This window comes from Bufo bufo, chromosome 4 (genome assembly GCF_905171765.1).
Source record: "Bufo bufo chromosome 4, aBufBuf1.1, whole genome shotgun sequence".
Classification (NCBI taxonomy): domain Eukaryota; kingdom Metazoa; phylum Chordata; class Amphibia; order Anura; family Bufonidae; genus Bufo; species Bufo bufo.
The window spans coordinates 234685617-234711002 of NC_053392.1; the positions used below are offsets into that span (position 1 = coordinate 234685617).

At 44.0% G+C, this 25386-nt stretch overlaps 1 protein-coding gene across 2 annotated transcripts in view; it reads left to right on the plus strand.

Moving 5' to 3' along the window:
• The window catches only part of TMEM207 (transmembrane protein 207), a 115133-nt gene that overhangs the window by 15931 nt on the left and 73816 nt on the right, over positions 1–25386 (plus strand). For both annotated transcript variants that reach the window (XR_005778740.1, XM_040431076.1), the window contains exons 2-3: positions 1984–2018; positions 2103–2147. Coding sequence is in view for 1 of the 2 variants with exons in the window: in XM_040431076.1 (XP_040287010.1) it covers positions 1984–2018; positions 2103–2147 (80 nt within the window). In the remaining variant the exon portion in view is untranslated. The remainder of the gene's footprint in view (positions 1–1983; positions 2019–2102; positions 2148–25386) is intronic.

Consider the following 25386-nt stretch of genomic DNA (forward strand, 5'->3'; position numbering starts at 1 on the left):
AAGTACTGCTGTATTTTCTTGTTCTTTGTCCTTTTATAAACCTAATAAAAAGAAATTTGCAACAAAGGCCAAAACATTAAACATTTTGGCCTAAATGCAAAACACTATGTATGACGAAAAACGAACACTGCACATCACCCTGAAAACACCATACCCACTATGAAACATGGTGGTGGCAGCATCATGCTGTGGTGTGCTTTTCTTTGGCAGGGACAGGGAAGCTGGTCAGATTTGATGTGAAAATGGATGAGGATAAATACAGGGCAATCCTGGAGGAAAACCTGGTAAAGGCTGCAAAAGACTTGCGACTGGGGCAGAGGTTAACCTTCTAGCAGGACAACAACCCTTAACATACAGCCAGAGTTACAATGGAATTGTTTAGATCAAAGGATATTCATGTGATAAAATGGCCCAAAATCCAGATGTAAATCCCATTGAGAATCTGTGGTAAGACTTGATAATTGCTGTGGCCCTCCATCCAATCTGACAGAGCTTGAGCTATTTTGCAAAGAATGGAGAAAAATTTCAACCTCTACATGTGCAAACCTGGTTGAGGCATACCCCAAAATACTTGCAGCTGTAATATCTTCAAAAGGTGGTCCTACAAAGTATTGACTCAGGAGGGCTGAATACAAATGCATTTCACACTTTCCAGATTTTTATTTTTAAAAAACTTTTTAAACCATGTGTCATTTACTGTGTTGGTCTGTCACATAAAACTGCTGGGACTGCTGGGTCACACCTCCTGCTGGCATGGTGTTGCGGCGGGGGTGGTTGCCATGTGGCGCTGCACCAATTTAGAGTAAGTACCCACTCAAAGAGGCAACTTTGGCGTGGTGAGTGGGCCTATGCATTTTGATCAAAACGTATACTAATGCCTCATGTGCGCTATGTAGATTAGGGCTTGATATCCTATTACTTACACTGAGAAGTGATATGAATTGTGCTGAGAAGCAATAATACAGGGTGGGCCATTTATATGGATACACCTTAATAAAATGGGAATGGTTGGTGATATTAACTTCCTGTTTGTGGCACATTAGTATATGTGAGGGGGGAAACTTTACAAGATGGGTGGTGACCATGGCGGCCATTTTGAATCCAACTTTTGTTTTTTCAATAGGAAGAGGGTCATGTGACACATCAAACTTATTGGGAATTTCACAAGAAAAACAATGGTGTGCTTGGTTTTAGCGTAACTTTATTCTTTCATGAGTTATTTACAAGTTTCTGACCACTTATAAAATGTGTTCAATGTGCTGCCCATTGTGTTGGATTGTCAATGCAACCCTCTTCTCTCACTCTTCACACACTGATAGCAACACCGCAGGAGAAATGCTAGCACAGGCTTCCAGTATCCGTAGTTTCAGGTGCTGCACATCTCGTATCATCTGAAGGCAATCGTCTATGCTGTGAAGATACGAGATGTGCAGCACCTGAAACTACGGATACTGGAAGCCTGTGCTAGCATTTCTCCTGCGGTGTTAGTATCAGTGTGTGAAGAGTGGGAGAAGAGGGTTGCATTGACAATCCAACACAATGGGCAGCACATTGAACACATTTTCTAAGTGGTCAAACTTGTAAATAACTCATGAAAGAATAAAGTTACGTTAAAACCAAGCACACCATTGTTTTTCTTGTGAAATTCCCAATAAGTTTGATGTGTCACATGACCCTCTTCCTATTGAAAAAACAAAAGTTGGATTCAAAATGGCCGACTTCAAAATGGCCGCCATGGTCACCACCCATCTTGAAAAGTTTCCCCCCTCACATATACTAATGGGCCACAAACAGGAAGTTAATATCAATAACCATTCCCATTTTATTAAGGTGTATCCATATAAATGGCCGACCCTGTAGATCAATGCAAAGCATGGGGATGTGAGATCCATGCTTTTTTTTTATAATACAGAAGTACATTAGATGCCCGTGTATGCCAATGTCTTTCTTGGTACTAGTCTAAATCATTTTATGTATCTGCAGCCTTCCTGCTCCAGTTTGTGCGACCTGTCTGAAATGTAAGTTTCCTTCAGTTCCATTGATATTCAAATTTCCCATGTGTCCATGATATACATTTTATGCTGAGTTTTTATATTTTCTAGATGTGTTGCTTACATTGAACAACCCTTCAGTGTTTGGTATATATGGTAAGTATAATTGCAGTCCTCTTTATTCTAACCAGAGTACATGTCTACCCTCAACTGTCTTTGTTCACCTATCCTTGAATTGGAGAACGGCCATGGCCTCTTTTAACCCTACATTACCTGGGAAGAGAATTAAGGTGGAGACGGAAGAGATTCAGATGGAGACGGAGGACCCCATGCATACCTGTATTGGTGGTAGTAGTATGGGCAATGGTAGCGACAGTGACATTCGAGGCAAATAGAGAGGAGGGAATTGGGAGGGGGCAAGTAACCCACAATGACATATCACAGTGTGATAAAAGTGCCGTGGAGGGGGATTGTTGTGATTATTGTGTGTTGAACAAGACCTAGTAGGGGTGCTGAGGAGGAGTAGAGCTGAGAGGAGAAAGGTGGCAGCCACAGTGGCAAAAAAGAGTGGAGGCAAATATGGCCAAAACCTTCAAAAGAACTTGAAGGGTGAGATCTGCTTCTATTTTGATCAGCTCAGGAACTGGAGATGCCGCTGATACTGTGGGAATAGGCTCAAAATATGCCAGAACTAAGCTGGCATTGTGCGAGTATCTCCCGTATAGCCTTTTTTCTCCAAAAGGCCAGTACAGAAAACTACAGACATGTGCAAGATTTGCAGAATTAAAAAAGATAATGGTCATTCAAACACAAACATAGGTACCAGGGCTGTATTGCAGCTCATGGCATCACTGGATCCTGTGGGGAAAATAGAACTCACCAGCATTCCGAACAAGTCTGTCCCCCTTCTCCCATTCTTGTTTGTGGCAGCCAGCCTGCATACCCAAGCAGTACAGTGTTCTTGTCATGATCATCAGATGCTTCTTCTGCTCAGACTTCTCCTATTTCTTGTCCTCTGCTCCTTCGCCATCGTGAGATATATTAATAAGAGAATATGTGGCTATAAGAAAACTATTCATAATCTGCAATTAGCTTATGTGCAAGCTGAACTCCCACCTTGGCCAAGTTGCTATTGGTGCAGTTGCCACAGTATCGCTTAATTGTGGTAATTGTGGCACAGTTTTGCACCTTCTCCAAAATCTAATTCTTCTCTAAAATCGATTTATTATGTACACTATAACTTGGACTTTTTGCCAGACAGGCATCCATACAAATAGTCTTGTTATTATGGAAATGTGGCACAATGGTTCTGCGCCTTCCCCAAAATGTAATTCTGCTGTTTGATGTTTGTCATACTTCTGACAGATTTATTTTGTAAACTGGGAATCATAAAACATAACATTTACTAAGTCATTTAAAATAGTGATTACCACTGATTGAGAGACAACAATAACATGTACCTCCACTATACCAAATCATATAAATGATAAAAAGGGTGGGTCTTACCACGTCTTTGCAAGATCCACAACCTATGGAGGAAGGTCCTGGCAGTTGGTAATACCTGGAACCAGCGTGACCATGGTGCTTGTGTTGGGGTTGGCACTTTAAACAGCTCCTAATATACCCTAATATGGCTTTCCTACCTCATTAAGGGTTAGGGGCTGTTCTTATTGCCTGCCTAGCACACATGGAGCACCCGCCCCGACAGGGGCGACCCCACACCGAACCTTTCCCTCAGTATGGGTCTAGTATTCTGTATAACCCTAATTACAAAGCCCTACATGCCATGTTTCTGTCTTCCTTTTCAGACATCATCAGGGGACTTCACACATGTATTCAGGGGCAACTAAAAATAAAATCACAAACATACACTAAGTACATGTCACACATATTTCTGAGTACCGCATATAGAATAACTTTTCAACAGACTCAGATTACTTACTAAAGATCAAGGTAGTTTTGGCCTCGTATCTTCACTCAGGATAGTGGGTAGTTCTTATCCTTGCTATAACATGGGAAGTGTCCCATGACAGCCAGTGTCTCACCACAAACGGCGATGATTTGGGTGAGCACTCAATGGTTGTGTCCACCTCCTTATATTCCCCACCTCCCAGTGGATGTATGCCCCCCTGATTACCTGCCTCACCTGTCCGTGTCCATAGAGGTGTATGTTACTGCATGTGGAACGCACGCCGCTCGCGTGCGTTCCACCGGACCGGAAGCTGGAATCACATGGTGCGGGCTAACCGGAAGTGAGGTAAGGACCTGCGTCTGAGCGTCACTAGTTACATAGCAACCTCTAAGCTCATATCCGCATGGCCCGATCGCAAAGCACATGATAACTTGCCTGCTTTTTATGTGTATGCACAATCGCAATCAGGATTTAAATTGGCAGGACAGCCGAACCCACGCCACGATACTCAACATGATAGCTGCCAGCTGGGCCATGGAGACAAATACATTTACTTCAATACATGATATAAGATATAATGTTCATATTCCATCCAATTGATTAACCATTATTCTGGCCAAATCAACCATCGAATCCCACATGCTCATCACTTCAGATGAGCTAATGTGAGTTTAAGGGAGGCTTGGCCAGATTGCTACACCCCTACTAGTTCCACTTTTAAATGGTGGAATCCTACTGCACCTTATTCCGAGTAGGCAATGATCATATAAAACAACAGTAATTCCGCTGTTCGTTTAGGCCGGACGGGTAAACCGCCGGGATTGCTATGAAATCCTACAGAGCGACCCGACCCCCGTTTATAAAAAAGAGCTAAAAAGTATCCTAGATAGGGCAAAACTTGCCAAACTAATCAGTCAGGAGGAACTGGACTTTTTGTATCCCGAGTGTCCCCAAATCGCCACATTTTATAGCCTCCCAAAAGTACACAAAGGCTATGAGCCCTTGAAAGGGCGCCCGATTGTATCGGGCATTGATAGCCTGAACCAAAATCTAGGAATGTACATAGATAAGATCTTGGCACCTTTTGTTCTTTCCCTATCATCTCATGTAAAAGACACCGGGGACCTCCTTAGACAGATAGAGGGTATCCATCTGGATAAGGGCTGCATATTGGGGAGTGTAGATGTGGAAGCCCTATACTCATCTATCCCACACAAATGGGGCCTGTATGCAGTATCATACTTCCTGTCCTCAAGGGGGAGACACTTTAAGGCACACAATGCCTTTGTACTAGAACTGATGGAGTTCTGAATGAAAAGGAATTACTTTCTATTCAATGGGTGTTTTTTCCACCAGCTCAGGGGCACTGCGATGGGGAGTCCCTGCGCCCCATCGTATGCAAATCTGTTCCTGGGCTGGTGGGAAAACACTATAGTATTCAGGGATGAGTCTACAATCGAGTTACAGTGCATTCAAAAGTGGGCGCGCTTTATAGATGATGTTTTCGTCATCTGGAAGGGGAGTATGGAGACCTTCTCTGCTTGGGTCGAACAACTAAACCAAAACGAGATAGGCCTCCACTTCACATCAGAATGTGACTCATCGAAACTCCCCTTTCTAGACATCTGTGTCAGCATAAATCATATGGGTTGCCTGGAGACATCCATTTATCGGAAGCCGACCTCTACGAATTCCCTCCTGAGATGGGAAAGCAGCCATCCGTATCCCCTCAGGAAGGGAATACCGAGAGGCCAATACTTGCGATTGAGGAGGAATTGTTCCAGGCGTTCGGAGTACATTAAACAAGCCGATGACCTGAAAACTCGATTTTTAGACCGTGGATACCCAGCAGGTGTACTTACACCAGCGTACCAGATGGCCCTGAATAAGGACAGAGCGTCTTTGTTGGCCCCGCAAGTGGATACCCCCATGAATATTGGCTCCAATGAAAATAGGGAGATCCGTCTCATTAGCACATACAATGGTTGTTCCTCTGCAATCAGAGACATTATATCTAAACATTGGCATGTGCTTCAAATGGACCCTGACATTTGTAAGGTCGTAAAGGGGCACCCCAGCATCACGTATAGACGTGGCAGAAGCATCCGTGATATGATGGTGCATAGCCACTACACACCAGTGCCCCCTAAAAAAACATGGCTTGAGAGAGGCATTAGTGGCAACTTCAAATGCGGAAGATGTGTGGCGTGCCCCTTTATGACCAAGGCAAAGTCATTTAGGAGCAACAATACCGGCAAAACATACATAGTTAAGGACATCATTAACTGCAGAAGCATGGGATTAATATACAAAATCACATGTGAATGTGGAAAAGAATATGTCGGTAAGACAGGTAGGGAATTGAGGAAAAGGATAGGAGAGCATGCGAGCGATATAAGAAACGGTAGAGACACATCGGTGGCACGACATGTGAACACCGAACATGACGGTAGGCTGGATTGCCTTTCCTTCATGAGGATTGAAAAAATCAAGCCAGGAATGAGACGGGGTGATTTTGATAAGAGGATCCTTCAATGCGAAGCGAAATGGATCTTCTATCTCAAGACGGTTTACCCGTCCGGCCTAAACGAACAACAGAATTACTGTTGTTTTATATGATTATTGCCTACTCGGAATAAGGTGCAGTAGGATTCCACCATTTAAAAGTTGAACTAGTAGGGGTGTAGCAATCTGGCCAAGCCTCCCTTAAACTCACATTAGCTCATCTGAAGTGATGAGCATGTGGGATTCGATGGTTGATTTGGCCAGAATAATGGTTAATCAATTGGATGGAATATGAACATTATATCTTATATCATGTATTGAAGTAAATGTATTTGTCTCCATGGCCCAGCTGGCAGCTGTCATGTTGAGTATCGTGGCGTGGGTTCGGCTGTCCTGCCAATTTAAATCCTGATTGCGATTGTGCATACACATAAAAAGCAGGCAAGTTATCATGTGCTTTGCAATCGGGCCATGCGGATATGAGCTTAGAGGTTGCTATGTAACTAGTGACGCTCAGACGCAGGTCCTTACCTCACTTCCGGTTAGCCTGCACCATGTGATTCCAGCTTCCTGTCCGGTGGAACGCACGCGAGCGGCGTGCGTTCCACATGCAGTAACATACACCTCTATGGACACGGACAGGTGAGGCAGGTAATCAGGGGGGCGTACATCCACTGGGAGGTGGGGAATATAAGGAGGTGGACAACAACCATTGAGTGCTCACCCAAATCATCGCCGTTTGTGGTGAGACACTGGCTGTCATTGGACACTTCCCATGTTACAGCAAGGATAAAAACTACCCACTATCCTGAGTGAAGATACGAGGCCAAAACTACCTTGATCTTTAGTAAGTAATCTGAGTCTGTTGAAAAGTTATTCTATATGCGGTACTCAGAAATATGTGTGACATGTACTTAGTGTATGTTTGTGATTTTATTTTTAGTTGCCCCTGAATACATGTGTGAAGTCCCCTGATGATGTCTGAAAAGCAAGACAGAAACATGGCATGGGCTTTGTAATTAGGGTTATACAGAATACTAGACCCATACTGAGGGAAAGGTTCGGTGTGGGGTCACCCCTGTCGGGGCGGGTGCTCCATGTGTGCTAGGCAGGCAATAAGAACAGCCCCTAACCCTTAATGAGGTAGGAAAGCCATATTAGGGTATATTAGGAGCTGTTTAAAGTGCCAACCCCAACACAAGCACCCTGGTCACGCTGGTTCCAGGTATTACCAACTGCCAGGACCTTCCTCCATAGGTTGTGGATCTTGCAAAGACGTGGTAAGACCCACCCTTTTTATCATTTATATGATTTGATATAGTGGAGGTACATGTTATTGTTGTCTCTCACCCAGTGGTAATCACTATTTTAAATGACTTAGTAAATGTTATGTTTTATGATTCCCAGTTTACAAAATAAATCTGTTATATTTGGGTGTAACCAGATACCACTACACACTCATCTAGTGTGGTGGTATAATTAATATTATTTCAATTTGTCATACTTCTGCCCAGCTATTAACTTTTTTTCTATAAAATTGTTTCAAATTGTCTTTTTTTCTTAATGACTGTTGCCTTTCCCCGACACATACCCTGTTCCATGACCTCGTGGACATCTTGTAAGCACATTGAAACAGTGGCTGGAACTGGGCGAGTTTGCTCTCTTTGTACTCTTCTGTCGAGCCTCCTGGTCATCTCAGAGAGAGATTTTAGTGTGGCAGGTGACATAATAAAAATTGATCTGCCATTGCTGATGGTGCCCCATCATGTCACTGTCTACCTGCCTACTATTATGTTCTGTGCCATATGGCTACTGATGCCTCTGCCTTCTCTGCAGCAGCAACTCCCTGCTGCTAATCCCCTTTCTTCCACACCCACTAGCCCTTGGCCACTGTCATTACACCTATACACCCTCTACTACTCTGACTACTGCCCCAACACAGCCACACAAACATTTAATGCCTTGTCTGTTTAATGCCGTCCAGCTACTTCTGGTGCTACTATTGCTGTCACTATTACCCCTACACACCTTACCCTGTTCATATCAACACAGTACTGCAGTTGCTCCCAGATAAAAGGGAGAATTTTTCCAGGCTTCTTCAACTTCAGAAAAAGCCACTGCTTCTTCTGACAATTAATACTTGGACTATATACTTGGACTCGCATAATAATTGGACTCTTGTGCAGAACAAGCCATTGTTTCTTATTTCATCAACATGTGTCTGTGGAGAAAAAGGGGTAGGGATCGGCCCCGCTCTGTTAATACACCATTTTTGGATGATTGGTCCCAACAAGGCACTGTTTTTCCCCATAACACCCTGTGTGTTTAAACATCATCTGCCCCAATAAGAGACATTTTTGGAAGGTTTCTAATATGAAACGGCATAACACATGCAAAGGCGCTGTGTGTTTCTAAACATGTTGTTTTTTAACACCAACAACCATGCGCTTACTCATGGCTATATATGTCAGTGTCACTCTGACATTATTTTCTATTGCTGTCATTCTGTGACAGTGAGCATGTAGTGCCCACAAAATAATTGTATTAGTGCTCCCCGTAGTTCCTAGAAGCATGTCCCAAACAGTAAGTGCCTGCATAGTGTTTCCCCCAAAAAATTGTGCCAAACAGAGTGACTGCAATAGTAATATGCCAGTGGTATCAAGTGTCAAGCATAGTGCTCCCAAAAGTAAACATACCTAACCTGCTCCCACATTGCACACAAGTGTAGATAGTTGCATTGACATAATTCATCCTGCACTTTTGTAGGCCACAAACTAAAGTGGTCTGTAGTTTACAGGTGAATGGCAGTGCACTTCTGAGCGCCGCCAAAGTTTTCAACCTCTTCAGTGTCTGAACCTGACTGGCTGCTGAAACCTTGAGGTAGCCTATCCAGGTGACAGATCTGCTTTACTAGTCGAACTTTGGAGACAAATTCTAGTGTAAGAACATTTACTGGTAATTTATATTGCATCTTGGCAGAGCTTTTTCTCTGTTTTGTTGTATTACTCTGAAAAGACTTATTTACTTACATGAAGCAGGAAACACAGTAAATGTTTTGTGTATGTAAAAGTGGTGATTCATATTACTTGCGAAAGATTATCTGCATTGTTTCCTAACCTAAATGTGTTTGGGGCCATTCAAATGGCAGAATTTTCCAGATTTTTCATGCCAAAATTCTGATGGCGGCCGTGTGGAGTCTGGCTCCCATTGTTTTCAATGGGAGGCAGTGTTTCAGTTCACAGGATGGCGGCTTAAAGCTTTGACTGCACCAAGAAGGGACATGTCCGTTCCTGGAGCAGTGTCCGGATAGACGCATTCAATGAAGCTAAGCCGCAAGCTGGTCCATAGCATTACATAGTAAACAACCATAGAAGAAACCACCGTGGCTTCTGCCACAGTATACGTGGTGGATTTTGACAGCACCAAAATTCACCATGTAAGCGGCTCATTTCTGTTTCTTCACATGAAGTTAGTGCTTTGTCTTCTTATTTCAATCATGTATAATTTCTGCATAGCCATTTCTAGTAATTTCTTTTTCTGGAAAGCCGACTGCCAAATAAATATGTTGCCTTTAAAAATCCTGGAATATAGAAAAAAGGCCCCAATAAAATGGAGATATAATAATCTTAGGAGCAGACAATGAAGGCGCACATATATCATTAAATGTATAAAAGTAAATGAATGAGCAACACCCCTATATGTCTGGTATGATCTCCCAATTCGATATTAGCAGTCCAATCATACGCAAATACTACTAGTACAAGTGTAAAAAAGATATAATAATTTCACATAAAACTAGATGGTGTCGTTTCTGAAGAAACCACAGGGTGTTGGCTTGAAATCTGATTGGCTGTTTGTGGCTTCACCCACTTTTTAAAATTTGAACCCAAGTCACCCAATGACTGACTGTGCCAAATTTGAGGACCCTGCCACTAACAGTCAAAGAGCGGCAGTAATTTAAATTTTCCCATATAAAACGAATGGCTGAAATGTGATTGGCTGTTAAAGGCTCCACCCACTTTTCCTAATTTCTAACTACACTCACCCAGTGACCCATGGTGCCAGTTTGGTGACTCTGGCTTTCATATTGTAAGAATAACAGCTTTTTACATTTTCTCATTGAAGTCAATAGGGAAAATCGAATTGGTTGTTTGTGGCTCCGCCCACTTTTTAAATTTGAATTCCCATCACCCAGTAACCAAATGTACCAAGTTTGAAGACCCTGCCATTAACAGTGTAAGAATGGCAGCAATTTAAATATTCCCATTGAATAGCACTAGGTAATATTTGATTGGCTGTTTTAAGCTCCGCCCAGTTTTCCAAATTTTAAGCCCAGTCACCCAGTCATGGTCTGTGCCAAGATTGGGGCCACTGGCTTTAAAACTGTGAGAATGGCAGTATTTTAAGTTTTACATTGAAGTCAATAGGTGAAATCTGATTGGCTGTTTTCGGCTCCACCCAGTGAGTAATTGTGCTAAGTTTGGGACACTTGGCATTTAAACTGTGATATAAGCAGCAGTTTATCTGCTTTTCATTAAGGTCAAAGGCTGAAATCTGATTGGCTGTTGTTGCCCCGCCCCTTTTTTTTTTCTAATTGTGAACCACAGTCACCCAGTGACTAACACTTTAAGGTTTTGGAATTATGGCATTTAACATGTAAAAATGGCAGCAGTTTTATTGTTTTCTATTGAAAATCAATGAGTAAAATTTGATTAGTTGTTGGTGGCTCTGCCTACTTTTTCTAACTTTGAAGTGGAAACACCCAATGACCACATTTGTGATATTTGAGGTCCATGACATCAATAATGTGAGAATGGCAGCATTTTTAGTTTTCCTATTTAAATCAATCAAATAAATCTGATTGGTTGTTTTGAGTCCTGACCACTTTTCATAATTTTAATCACATTCCTTCAGTGACCGACTGTGCCAAGTTTGAGGACCCTGCCATTAACAGTCTAAGAGCAGCGGCAGTTTTAAATTTTCCCATTTTAACAAATGGCTGAAATTTGATTGGCCGTTGTAGACTCCGCCCACTTTTTATAAGTTTTAACCCCAGTCACCCAGTGACCCACGGTGCCAAGTTTGGGTATTCTGGCTTAAATACTGTGAGAATGACAGCAATTGAAATTTTGCATTTAAGTCAATAGGGAAAATCTGATTGGTTGCTTGTGGCTCTGCCCACTTTGTAGAGTCCCCAAAATGTGACAGAAATTTTCAGGTTGAGCCCATGACTAAGTGACCCAAGTTTGGTGAGTTTAACTTCAAAGCTGTACGAGTGGCAAAAGTTTACAATTTTCCAATAAAAGTCTATGACAAAAAGATGGGTCTTAGGGGACCACCCCAGGGGTCCGGAGGGTGGGATCGGTTAACAAAGCACAAGCAACCTATTTGGGTATGTGCCGAACAAGTGTGCAAAGTTTGGTAATTTTACTCCTAAAACTGTGGGAGAAGTAGCGTATAGAAAATAGCTAAATTTTCATTGGCCGTTGCTAGCTCCACCCACTTTGGGTGTCCCCTCAAAATGTACCCTTTTATTCGGGTTGACACCAACAATATGTGGTCTGAGTTTGGGGAGTGTAGCTTCAAAGCTGTGCGAGTGGGAGTGATTTGAAAATTTTCCCTGTCAAAGTCAATGGCAAAAAAGGGGTCTTCGGTGGTCCGCCGCAGGGGCCCGGAGGGTGGGATCGCTTATTAAAGCACAAGCAACTTGCCTTACTAGAGATCGAAGAAGTGTTGAAAGTTTGGCGTTTGTAACCCCAAAACTGTAGGAGGAGTAGCGTATAGAAAAAGGGGGGCGGAGAAGAATAATAAAACGGAATAGTAAGCTGAAGCAATCGAATAACAGTATGTTGGCCTTTCAAGCCAACATAATTAATCCTACATCAAGAATATATGCCACACAATGTATATTTGCGAAAATAAAATCAAATGAACATTGCCAATGATATGGAGTGGCAAAAAATCAAGGAGATCAAGCATCCAAAATCAGGGTTATGTTAACTATCATTACTAATATACAGTACATACAAAACCTACAAGGGCTATCGTATTGCTGAGTACACAAAAACATAAATATAAATCACAAAGAATAGCCCATTGCAGAGAAAATGTAGACCAAACAATTGATGTCATGTAGGCAAGGTAACTAACCACTTTAGGGAAGTCCTGGGCCCGACATACGTTTTGCTGGTGCGCTTCTTCCGGGGTGTGTAACCTACTGCCTACCTCACATGTCCTTTTATACCCCGCCTAATTGGTATAGATTTGCCTAAGAGCATCACCCTATCAACGCTGACCAATAAGGATTCCTACCCTGTCACCACAGAGGGTGCTTGGAAGGAGGTCACATGATCGCTCCTTATCACGGCGCAAATCCCGCGGGATCGTGACGCGCGTCCCCCTGAACAATTATCGTGTCACGTGATCAGACCCGTGATTTCACCACAGGTCTCCGCTCAATCTACTGCACATTAAAAAGGTGCAAGTGACCCCACCTCCAACAGACATTGGAAGCAGCTTCAATCACCTACAGAAACCACATCACATTGGTACACATAGTGATGAATATTAGTACAGCACCACATCAGAGCATAAGAATGGGCTATAAATCATAGAAGCTGAGCAATACGGCACTATTGGGAGTTCTTCAAGAAAACAATTACAGCATCCTGGCAATGACATTAAAAATTACATTAAAAATGACATATACATAAAAAAGCAATGCATAAAAGGCGACAATGCACAAATGTGAGAGTGCTAACTAGTGTATACAATTAAACAACAGTGAATAATTAATACAAATTACATCTCATGATTAATTGTGAAAATGTAAAATAAATTCATATATTCAAATGTTTTTAAATACAAATTAGGTATCATGATTACTTGTAAAAAATAATAAAAAAACCTAATTAAAATAAATACATAAAATAAATAAATTCATTAATTCAAGTGTTCTTGAGGTGAACAACGCGTGCCAAAGGAAAAGTGATAAAGTGCCCATGCAGTGAACAAGTGAGGTGCCATGCAAGACCAAAAAAAATATAATATAATAACCTCAAGACATAAAAAATAAAATATAAAAAGTATTATTAAAGCAATAAGTAAATCAAAGAACACAAATAAACAGTTAAAAACAAATCATATAAACATTCAATATTAAAAAATAATATAACAGTTAAAAAAGGTTTTACCTAGTGGTCTAATGATCATAAAAACAGAGGACTTGTGAGGTCGCCTAGAGGAACGGAACAAAACTGTTGCCATCATTCAAACCAAATGGTGAGATAGTGTTTAACAAAAAAAATCCAACGTGTTTCTTTCTGTCTCAAAAGCCTCATAAAATTACCCCCTGTGGGTGATATACTTACATGATCAATTCCTCTAAAGCGGAGGAGAGAGCTGTTACAGTCGTGCATTTCCTTGAAATGTCTTGGGATAGTTGTCAATCCATCAATGTCATCGGTTTCCTTGGCCGCTTAAATGCACAATATATGCTCGCTGATCCATCTTTTAAATTGCTGTGAGGTCATCCACACATAGATCTTCTTGCAGGGGCATTGGGCCCAATAAATGACTCCAAATGTGGTACAGGTGACAGAATATGTAATCTTATACTGTTTGTGCTGTGAGGAGTCCCAAAACAATTAGTTTTATCCATGTTGGCACAGGCCACACACCTGCCACATTCTTTATTGCCCCATACTGGGCCTCTTGAGTCAAAGATTCCAGGTGGTTTGACAAAATAATGGCTCCTAACTAGGGATGAGCGAACCCGAACTGTATAGTTTTGGGGTGTCCGTGACACGGACCCGAACCCGAACATTTTCGTAAAAGTCTGGGTTCGGGTTCGGCGTTCGGCGCTTTCTTGGCGCTTTTTGAAAGGCTGCAAAGCAGCCAATCAACAAGCGTCATACTACTTGCCCTACAAGCGTCATACTACTTGCGTCATACTACTTGCCCCAAGAGGCCATCACAGCCTTGCCTACTATTGGCATGGCTGTGATTGGCCAGTGCAGCATGTGACCCAGCCTCTATATAAGCTTGGGTCACGTAGCGCTGCACGTCACTCTGCTGATTCAAGCATAGGGAGAGGTTGCAGCTGCGACGTTAGGGCGAGATTAGGCAGATTAACTCCTCCAAAAGACTTCATTCTGTGATCGATCTGCAGCTGTGGATCATTGAAGTGCTATTATTGACTTGCTCACTTTTTTGAGGCTGCCCAGAGCGTTTTTAGATCACTTTTTTTCTGGGGTGATCGGCGGCCATTTTGTGACTTGTGGTGCGCCAGCACGAGCTATCACCAAGTGTATTTAACCATCGATAGTGTGGTTATTTTGTGCTATATCCTACATCAGCTGCAGGCTGAGCCTGTGTCACCGAAGTGCATTTAACCATCAACAGTCTGGTTATTTTTTGGCCATATACTACATCAGCTGCAGGCTGAGCCTGTTTCACCCAAGTGCATTTAACCATCAACAGTCTGATTATTTTTTGGCCATATACTACATCAGCTGCAAGCTGAGCCTGTGTCACCGAAGTGCATTTAACCATCAACAGTCTGGTTATTTTTTGGCCATATATTACATCAGGGGCAAGTTGAGCCTGTCACCCAGCGCCTAAAAAATAGACCTGACATTTCTTCTCAACCAAATCTGCACAGTTTTAGCTGGTCAAGTTATTTGTAGTGACCGTCAAAGCAGACTTTTTGTTCTGGGTTGAAAAAGCATTCCCAAATTTGCCATTCTGAAAATAACTAGTTTGTGGTATTTGAGGCCTACTTGAAATCTATCCCAAAAAGAAAATCTTACATTGAAGTTATTGATAGTGTCATTCAGAAAAACCTAAGACACACGCTAGCGTGCTGATAGAAGTGTCATTCTGTGATTAAACCTATAACTGTAACACAGCGCAAAAAAAAGCAGGTCTCACATCTCTATTCAACCAAATCGGCACAGTTTTAGCTGGTCAAGTTATTTGTAGTGACCGTCAAAGCAGACTTTTTGCTCTGGGTTGAAAAAGCATTCCCAAATTTGCCATTCTGAAAATAACTAGTTTGTGGTATTTCAGGCCTACTTGAAATCTATCCCAAAAAGAAAATCTTACATTGAAGTTATTGATAGTGTCATTCAGAAAAACCTAAGACACATGCTAGCGTGCTGATAGAAGTGTCATTCTGTGATTAAACCTATAACTGTCACACAGCGCAAAAAAAAACAGGTCTCACATCTCTATTCAACCAAATCTGCACAGTTTTAGCTGGTCAAGTTATTTGTAGTGACCGTCAAAGCAGACTTTTTGTTCTGGGTTGAAAAAGCATTCCCAAATTTGCCATTCTGAAAATAACTAGTTTGTGGTATTTCAGGCCTACTTGAAATCTATCCCAAAAAGAAAATCTTACATTGAAGTTATTGATAGTGTCATTCAGAAAAACCTAAGACACACGCTAGCGTGCTGATAGAAGTGTCATTCTGTGATTAAACCTATAACTGTCACACAGCGCAAAAAAAAACAGGTCTCACATCTCTATTCAACCAAATCTGCACAGTTTTAGCTGGTCAAGTTATTTGTAGTGACCGTTAAAGCAGACTTTTTGTTCTGGGTTGAAAAAGCATTCCCAAATTTGCCATTCTGAAAATAACTAGTTTGTGGTATTTCAGGCCTACTTGAAATCTATCCCAAAAAGAAAATCTTACATTGAAGTTATTGATAGTGTCATTCAGAAAAACCTAAGACACACGCTAGCGTGCTGATAGAAGTGTCATTCTGTGATTAAACCTATAACTGTCACACAGCGCAAAAAAAAACAGGTCTCACATCTCTATTCAACCAAATCGGCACAGTTTTAGCTGGTCAAGTTATTTGTAGTGACCGTCAAAGCAGACTTTTTGTTCTGGGTTGAAAAAGCATTCCCAAATTTGCCATTCTGAAAATAACTAGTTTGTGGTATTTCAGGCCTACTTGAAATCTATCCCAAAAAGAAAATCTTACATTGAAGTTATTGATAGTGTCATTCAGAAAAACCTAAGACACACGCTAGCGTGCTGATAGAAGTGTCATTCTGTGATTAAACCTATAACTGTCACACAGCGCAAAAAAAAACAGGTCTCACATCTCTATTCAACCAAATCTGCACAGTTTTAGCTGGTCAAGTTATTTGTAGTGACCGTCAAAGCAGACTTTTTGTTCTGGGTTGAAAAAGCATTCCCAAATTTGCCATTCTGAAAATAACTAGTTTGTGGTATTTCAGGCCTACTTGAAATCTATCCCAAAAAGAAAATCTTACATTGAAGTTATTGATAGTGTCATTCAGAAAAACCTAAGACACACGCTAGCGTGCTGATAGAAGTGTCATTCTGTGATTAAACCTATAACTGTCACACAGCGCAAAAAAAAACAGGTCTCACATCTCTATTCAACCAAATCTGCACAGTTTTAGCTGGTCAAGTTATTTGTAGTGACCGTCAAAGCAGACTTTTTGTTCTGGGTTGAAAAAGCATTCCCAAATTTGCCATTCTGAAAATAACTAGTTTGTGGTATTTCAGGCCTACTTGAAATCTATCCCAAAAAGAAAATCTTACATTGAAGTTATTGATAGTGTCATTCAGAAAAACCTAAGACACACGCTAGCGTGCTGATAGAAGTGTCATTCTGTGATTAAACCTATAACTGTCACACAGCGCAAAAAAAAACAGGTCTCACATCTCTATTCAACCAAATCTGCACAGTTTTAGCTGGTCAAGTTATTTGTAGTGACCGTCAAAGCAGACTTTTTGTTCTGGGTTGAAAAAGCATTCCCAAATTTGCCATTCTGAAAATAACTAGTTTGTGGTATTTCAGGCCTACTTGAAATCTATCCCAAAAAGAAAATCTTACATTGAAGTTATTGATAGTGTCATTCAGAAAAACCTAAGACACACGCTAGCGTGCTGATAGAAGTGTCATTCTGTGATTAAACCTATAACTGTCACACAGCGCAAAAAAAAACAGGTCTCACATCTCTATTCAACCAAATCTGCACAGTTTTAGCTGGTAAAGTTATTTGTAGTGACCGTCAAAGCAGACTTTTTGTTCTGGGTTGAAAAAGCATTCCCAAATTTGCCATTCTCAAAATTGTGGTGAACGGGAACAATGAGGAAAACATCTAATAAGGGACGCGGACGCGGACGTGGACATGGTCGTGGTGGTGTTAGTGGACCCTCTGGTGCTGGGAGAGGACGTGGCCGTTCTGCCACAGCCACACGTCCTAGTGAACCAACTACCTCATGTCCCAGTAGCCAGCAGAATTTACAGCGATATTTGGTGGGGCCCAATGCCGTTCTAAGGATGGTAAGGCCTGAGCAGGTACAGGCATTAGTCAATTGGGTGGCCGACAGTGGATCCAGCACGTTCACATTATCTCCCACCCAGTCTTCTGCAGAAAGCGCACAGATGGCGCATGCAAACCAAGCCCATCGGTCTGTCACATCACCCCCATGCATATCAGGGAAACTGTCTGAGCCTCAAGTTATGCAGCAGTCTCTTATGCTGTTTGAAGACTCTGCTGCCAGGGTTTCCCAAGGGCATCCACCTAGCCCTTCCCCAGGGGTGGAAGAGATAGAATGCACTAACGCACAACCACTTATTTTTCCTGATGATGAGGACATGGGAATACCACCTCAGCACGTCTCTGATGATGACGAAACACAGGTGCCAACTGCTGCGTCTTTCTGCAGTGTGCAGACTGAACAGGAGGTCAGGGATCAAGACTGGGTGGAAGACGATGCAGGGGACGATGAGGTCCTAGACCCCACATGGAATGAAGGTTGTGCCACTGACTTTCACAGTTCGGAGGAAGAGGCAGTGGTGAGACCGAGCCAACAGCGTAGCAAAAGAGGGAGCAGTGGGCAAAATCAGAACACCCACCGCCAAGAGACTCCGCCTGCTACTGACCGCCGCCATCTGGGACTGACCACCCCAAAGGCAGCTTCAAGGAGTTCCCTGGCATGGCACTTCTTCAAACAATGTGCTGACGACAAGACCCGAGTGGTTTGCACGCTGTGCCATCAGAGCCTGAAGCGAGGCATTAACGTTCTGAACCTTAGCACAACCTGCATGACCAGGCACCTGCATGCAAAGCATGAACTGCAGTGGAGTAAACACCTTAAAAACAAGGAAGTCACTCAGGCTCCCCCTGCTACCTCTTCTGCTGCTGCCGCCTCGGCCTCTTCTGCTGCTGCTGCCGCCGCCTCGGCCTCTTCCTCTGCCTCTGGAGGAACGTTGGCACCTGCCGCCCAGCAAACATGGGATGTACCACCAACATCACCACCTGCGTCACCAAGCATCTCAACCATGTCACACGGCAGCGTTCAGCTCTCCATCTCACAAACATTTGAGAGAAAGCGTAAATTCCCACCTAGCCACCCTCGATCCCTGGCCCTGAATGCCAGCATTTCTAAACTACTGGCCTATGAAATGCTGTCATTTAGGCTGGTTGACACACACAGCTTCAAACAGCTCATGTCACTTGCTGTCCCACAGTATGTTGTTCCCAGCCGCCACTACTTCTCCAAGAGAGCCGTGCCTTCCCTGCACAAACAAGTGTCCGATAAAATCAAGTGTGCACTGCGCAGCGCCATCTGTGGCAAGGTCCACCTAACCACAGATACGTGGACCAGTAAGCACGGCCAGGGACGCTATATCTCCCTAACTGCACACTGGGTAAATGTAGTGGCGGCTGGGCCCCAGGCGGAGAGCTGTTTGGCGCACGTCCTTCCGCCGCCAAGGATCGCAGGGCAACATTCTTTGCCTCCTGTCTCCTCCTCCTCATATTCAGCTTCCTCCTCCTCTTCTTCCACCTGCTTATCCAGTCAGCCACACACCTTCACCACCAACTTCAGCACAGCACGGGATAAACGTCAGCAGGCCATTCTGAAACTCATATGTTTGGGGGACAGGCCCCACACCGCACAGGAGTTGAGGCGGGGTATAGAACAACAGACCGACGAGTGGTTGCTGCCGATGAGCCTCAAGCCCGGCCTGGTGGTGTGCGATAATGGGCGAAATCTCGTTGCAGCTCTGGGACTAGCCGGTTTGACGCACATCCCTTGCCTGGCGCATGTGCTGAATTTGGTGGTGCAGAAGTTCATTCGCAACTACCCCGACATGTCAGAGCTGCTGCATAAAGTGCGGGCCGTCTGTTCGCGCTTCCGGCGTTCACACCCTGCCGCTGCTCGCCTGTCTGCGCTACAGCGTAACTTCGGACTTCCCGCTCACCGCCTCATATGCGACGTGCCCACCAGGTGGAACTCCACCTTGCATATGCTGGACAGACTGTGCGAGCAGCAGCAGGCCATAGTGGAGTTTCAGCTGCAGCACGCACGGGTCAGTCGCACTGCGGATCAGACACACTTCACCACCAATGACTGGGCCTCCATGCGAGACCTGTGTGCCCTGTTGCGCTGTTTCGAGTACTCCACCAACATGGCCAGTGGCGATGACGCCGTTATCAGCGTTACAATACCACTTCTATGTCTCCTTGAGAAAACACTTAGGGCGATGATGGAAGAGGAGGTGGCCCAGGAGGAAGAGGAGGAAGAGGGGTCATTTTTAGCACTTTCAGGCCAGTCTCTTCAAAGTGACTCAGAGGGAGGTTTTTTGCAACACCAGAGGCCAGGTACAAATGTGGCCAGACAGGGCCCACTACTGGAGGATGAGGAGGAGGTGGAGGAGGATGAGGATGAAGCATGTTCACAGCGGGGTGGCACCCAAAGAAGCTCGGGCCCATCACTGGTGCGTGGCTGGGGGGAAACACAGGATGATGACGATACGCCTCCCACAGAGGACAGCTTGTCCTTACCTCTGGGCAGCCTGACACACATGAGCGACTACATGCTGCAGTGCCTGCGCAACGACAGCAGAGTTGCCCACATTTTAACGTGTGCGGAATACTGGGTTGCCACCCTGCTGGATCCCCGGTACAAAGACAATGTGCCCACCTTACTTCCTACACTGGAGAGTGATAGGAAGATGCGCGAGTACAAGCGCACGTTGGTAGACTCGCTACTGAGAGCATTCCCAAATGTCACAGGGGAACCAGTGGAAGCCCAAGGCGAAGGCAGAGGAGGAGCAAGAGGTCGCCAACGCAGCTGTGTCACGGCCAGCTCCTCTGAGGGCAGGATTAGCATGGCAGAGATGTGGAAAAGTTTGGTCACCACGCCACAGCTAACTGCACCACCACCTGATACGGAACGTGTTAGCAGGAGGCAACATTTCACTAACATGGTGGAACAGTACCTGTGCACACCCCTCCACGTACTGACTGATGGTTCGGCCCCATTCAACTTCTGGGTCTCCAAATTGTCCACGTGGCCAGAGCTAGCCTTTTATGCCTTGGAGGTGCTGGCCTGCCCGGCGGCCAGCGTTTTGTCTGAACGTGTATTCAGTCATTACAGACAAACGCAGCCGCCTGTCTACAGCCAATGTGGACAAGCTGACGTTCATAAAAATGAACCAGGCATGGATCCCACAGGACCTGTCCATCCCTTGTGCAGATTAGATATTAACTACCTCCCCTTAACAATATATTATTCTACTCCAGGGCACTTCCTCATTCAATACTATTTTTAATTTCATTTTACCATTATATTGCGGGGCAACCCAAAGTTGAATGAACCTCTCCTCTGTCTGGGCGCCGGGGCCTAAATGTGTGACAGTGGCCTGTTCCAGTGGTGCGTGACGTGAAGCCTGATTCTCTGCTATGACATGAATACAGATTCTGCGCTGACATAAGGCCAGATTCTCTTTTACGGGACCTCTCTCCTCTGCCTGGGTGCCTGGGCCTAAATGTGTGACAGTGGCCTGTTCCAGTGGTGGGTGACGTGAAGCCTGATTCTCTGCTATGACATGAATACAGATTCTGCGCTGACATAAGGCCAGATTCTCTGTTACGGGACCTCTCTCCTCTGCCTGGGTGCCTGAGCCTAAATGTGTGACAGTGGCCTGTTCCAGTGGTGGGTGACGTGAAGCCTGATTCTCTGTTATGACATGAATACAGATTCTGCGCTGACATAAGGCCAGATTCTCTGTTACGGGACCTCTCTCCTCTGCCTGGGTGCCTGGGACTAAATGTGTGACAGTGGCCTGTTCCAGTGGTGGGTGACGTGAAGCCTGATTCTCTGCTATGACATGAATACAGATTCTGCGCTGACATAAGGCCAGATTCTCTGTTACGGGACCTCTCTCCTCTGCCTGGGTGCCTGGGCCTAAATGTGTGACAGTGGCCTGTTCCAGCGGTGGGTGACGTGAAGCCTGATTCTCTGCTATGACATGAAGACAGATTCTGCGCTGACATAAGTCCAGATTCTCTGTTACGGGACCTCTCTCCTCTGCCTGGGTGCCTGGGCCTAAATGTGTGACAGTGGCCTGTTCCAGTGGTGGGTGACGTGAAGCCTGATTCTCTGCTATGACATGAATACAGATTCTGCGCTGACATAAGGCCAGATTCTCTGTTACGGGACCTCTCTCCTCTGCCTGGGTGCCTGGGCCTAAATGTGTGACAGTGGCCTGTTCCAGTGGTGGGTGACGTGAAGCCTGATTCTCTGCTATGACATGAATACAGATTCTGCGCTGACATAAGGCCAGATTCTCTGTTACGGGACCTCTCTCCTCTGCCTGGGTGCCTGGGCCTAAATGTGTGACAGTGGCCTGTTCCAGTGGTGGGTGACGTGAAGCCTGATTCTCTGCTATGACATGAAGACAGATTCTGCGCTGACATAAGGCCAGATTCTCTGTTACGGGACCGCTCTCCTCTGTCTGGGTGCCGGGGCCTAAATGTGTGACAGTGGCCTGTTCCAGTGGTGGGTGACGTGAAGCCTGATTCTCTGCTATGACATGAATACAGATTCTGCGCTGACATAAGGCCAGATTCTCTGTTACGGGACCTCTCTCCTCTGCCTGGGTGCCTGGGCCTAAATGTGTGACAGTGGCCTGTTCCAGTGGTGGGTGACGTGAAGCCTGATTCTCTGCTATGACATGAATACAGATTCTGCGCTGACATCAGGCCAGATTCTCTGTTACGGGACCTCTCTCCTCTGCCTGGGTGCCTGGGCCTAAATGTGTGACAGTGGCCTGTTCCAGTGGTGGGTGACGTGATGCCTGATTCTCTGCTATGACATGAAGACAGATTCTGCGCTGACATAAGGCCAGATTCTCTGTTACGGGACCGCTCTCCTCTGTCTGGGTGCCGGGGCCTAAATGTGTGACAGTGGCCTGTTCCAGTGGTGGGTGACGTGAAGCCTGATTCTCTGCTATGACATGAAGACAGATTCTGCGCTGACATAAGGCCAGATTCTCTGTTACGGGACCGCTCTCCTCTGTCTGGGTGGCGGGGCCTAAATGTGTGACAGTGGCCTGTTCCAGTGGTGGGTGACGTGAAGCCTGATTCTCTGCTATGACATGAAGACTGATTCTGCGCTGACATGAAGCCAGATTCTCTGCTATGGCATGAAGAGACTGATTCTCTGCTGACATGAAGCCAGATTCTTTGCTATGGCATGAAGAGACTGATTCTCTGCTGATGTGAAGCCAGATTCTCTGCTATGGGACCTCTGTCCAATTGATATTGGTTCATTTTTATTTTTTTAATTTTAATTTTAATTCATTTCCCTATCCACATTTGTTTGCAGGGGATTTACCTACATGTTGCTGCCTTTTGCAGCCCTCTAGCTCTTTCCTGGGCTGTTTTAAAGCCTTTTTAGTGCCCAAAAGTTCGGGTCCCCATTGACTTCAATGGGGTTCGGGTTCGGGACGAAGTTCGTATCGGATTCGGATCCCGAACCCGAACATTTCCGGGAAGTTCGGCCGAACTTCTCGAACCCGAACATCCAGGTGTTCGCTCAACTCTACTCCTAACCAGATGGTCCCTTAGATTTTTTGCTCGCCTATAAGTGATTTGCAGATGACTGGTAATAATCGTACTCAATTAATCCCAGAATTTTTCAAGGACTGCACGAATTTCCCTCCATCTGGAATTGTATGTTGTAATAAAATGTATCTTCTCTTTAGTATTCTTCTCCACCCTTTTGTGGAGTAAATCAGAATGGTTGGACAGCCGAGTCCTCCGATATCACCCTTCAATGGCCTGTGTAGAGTTACCTCTCTCTTGAAATCTTTGACACAGGACCTCAGCCTGCCATTCAAAAGTCTGTTCAGTCGAACATATCCTCCTGATCCTCAAAAATTGCCCAATTGTTATACTGTTAATCAGTTTTCTTGGATGTGCTGATTTAGATGACAATAGGGAGTTGACTGATGTTTCTTTTCTGTATAAATTGGTGGTAATTTGATCATCCGCCTCCACACACAACTCCACATCAAGAAAGTCAATCAGCGTTCGGCTCAGTTTATAGGTAAGTTTAATGTTTCTGTTGTTTTTGTTGAGTAACTCCACAAAGGTTGCAAATTTCTCCTTCGACCCCTGCCAAATAATTAAAAGGTCGTCATCATAAGGTCCCAAAACTGCACTTGATTGGCCATGGGCGAGGGATCTGTTTGTAAGGTCTCCCTCTCCTACAGCCCCAGGAACAAATTTACATATGAGGGCGCACAAGACACCCCCATTACAGTGCCCTGGAGCTGCAGGAAGAAGGACACCCCAAACAGAAAAAAATTATGCTTTAGCACAATCTCCAACAAAGACAATATAAACTTGCGTTTAGTAGATTCCATGTTAGTAGATGACAAAAAAAATTCCGCCGCTTCTAAACCATCATGGTGTCAGTTTGATGTGTATAGGGATTCTACGTCACATGTTGCAATAATCATATCCAGATTCAGATGTAAATCTTCCAATTTCCTCAAAACGTAGGTGGTGTCTTTTAGATAAGATGGTAAGTTTTCCACCAGAAGATGTAAATGATGTTCACTATATCTGCAGATGGGGTCATTCAAGCTGTTCATACCAGACACTATAGGTCTGCCTGGGGCTTATTTAGTGTTCTTGTGGACCTTCGGGAGAAAATATAAAGTTGGAATAGTAGGATGTTTCAGTAACAAATATGTGTATTGTTTAGTTATTATTCCATCATTAACTCCCTGGTCCAAGATGGCCACCAATTCTTTCATGTATGCCAGTGTGGGATTGTACGTAAGTTTTTTTATAGCTGTTATAATCATTAAGCTGCCTTCATGCCTCCCTCTCATACATCGAGGTAGGCCATATAACTATATTGCCCCCTTTATATGCCGCTTTTAGGACCACATCTGCCCAACTCTTTATTTATTTGAGTGCTTGTCATTCTCCCCTGGTGCAGTTATCATAACTTTCTCCAGTAGGAAACTTAGCCATTTCTTTAGAAAAAAAATTCTTGTATCTAGGTATTAATGCACCAGGATTTTTTAAAGGGTCTTGTTCATCCAGAAGTGCCATCAAAGTACTCAAGGCCTCTTATTCCACAGTTGTTGGAAAATTCAAATCACATTTACTGTTAAAAATCTTTTTAAAGATGAGTTTGCGGGCAAACAGCTGTGCATCTTTTACTGTTGAGAAAAGATCATGATTAGCTTTTGGTGAAAATTATAATCCCTTACCTAGGATTGACATATGATCCTGGGTCAACACATGGTCAGATACATTTATTACCTGCAAAGTCTCAGGGCGTCTCTTCCCTGCTGGTTGTTACGATTCACCATGTTTCCGCTTACTATATCTGTTAGGATATATTCTAACTCTTTGGGCTTGGGTACTCCCATTTTCACTCATCGATGTCCCTGATGTTATTGATACTGATCTTGACCTCAATCTTAGGTCATTACTTTTCCATCGATATACCCTATCAATTTCAACATCCAAAAGATCACGTTGAAACTTTTTTACTTTGATGTCCCTGATCTGTCTCTCCCAGATAAGAAAAATTCCTTCCATTTCCTTCTTATATTCCTCCAAATCACTCTGGGACAATTTCTGCATCAATTGATTTTCCACTAGAGTTGAGCGAACAC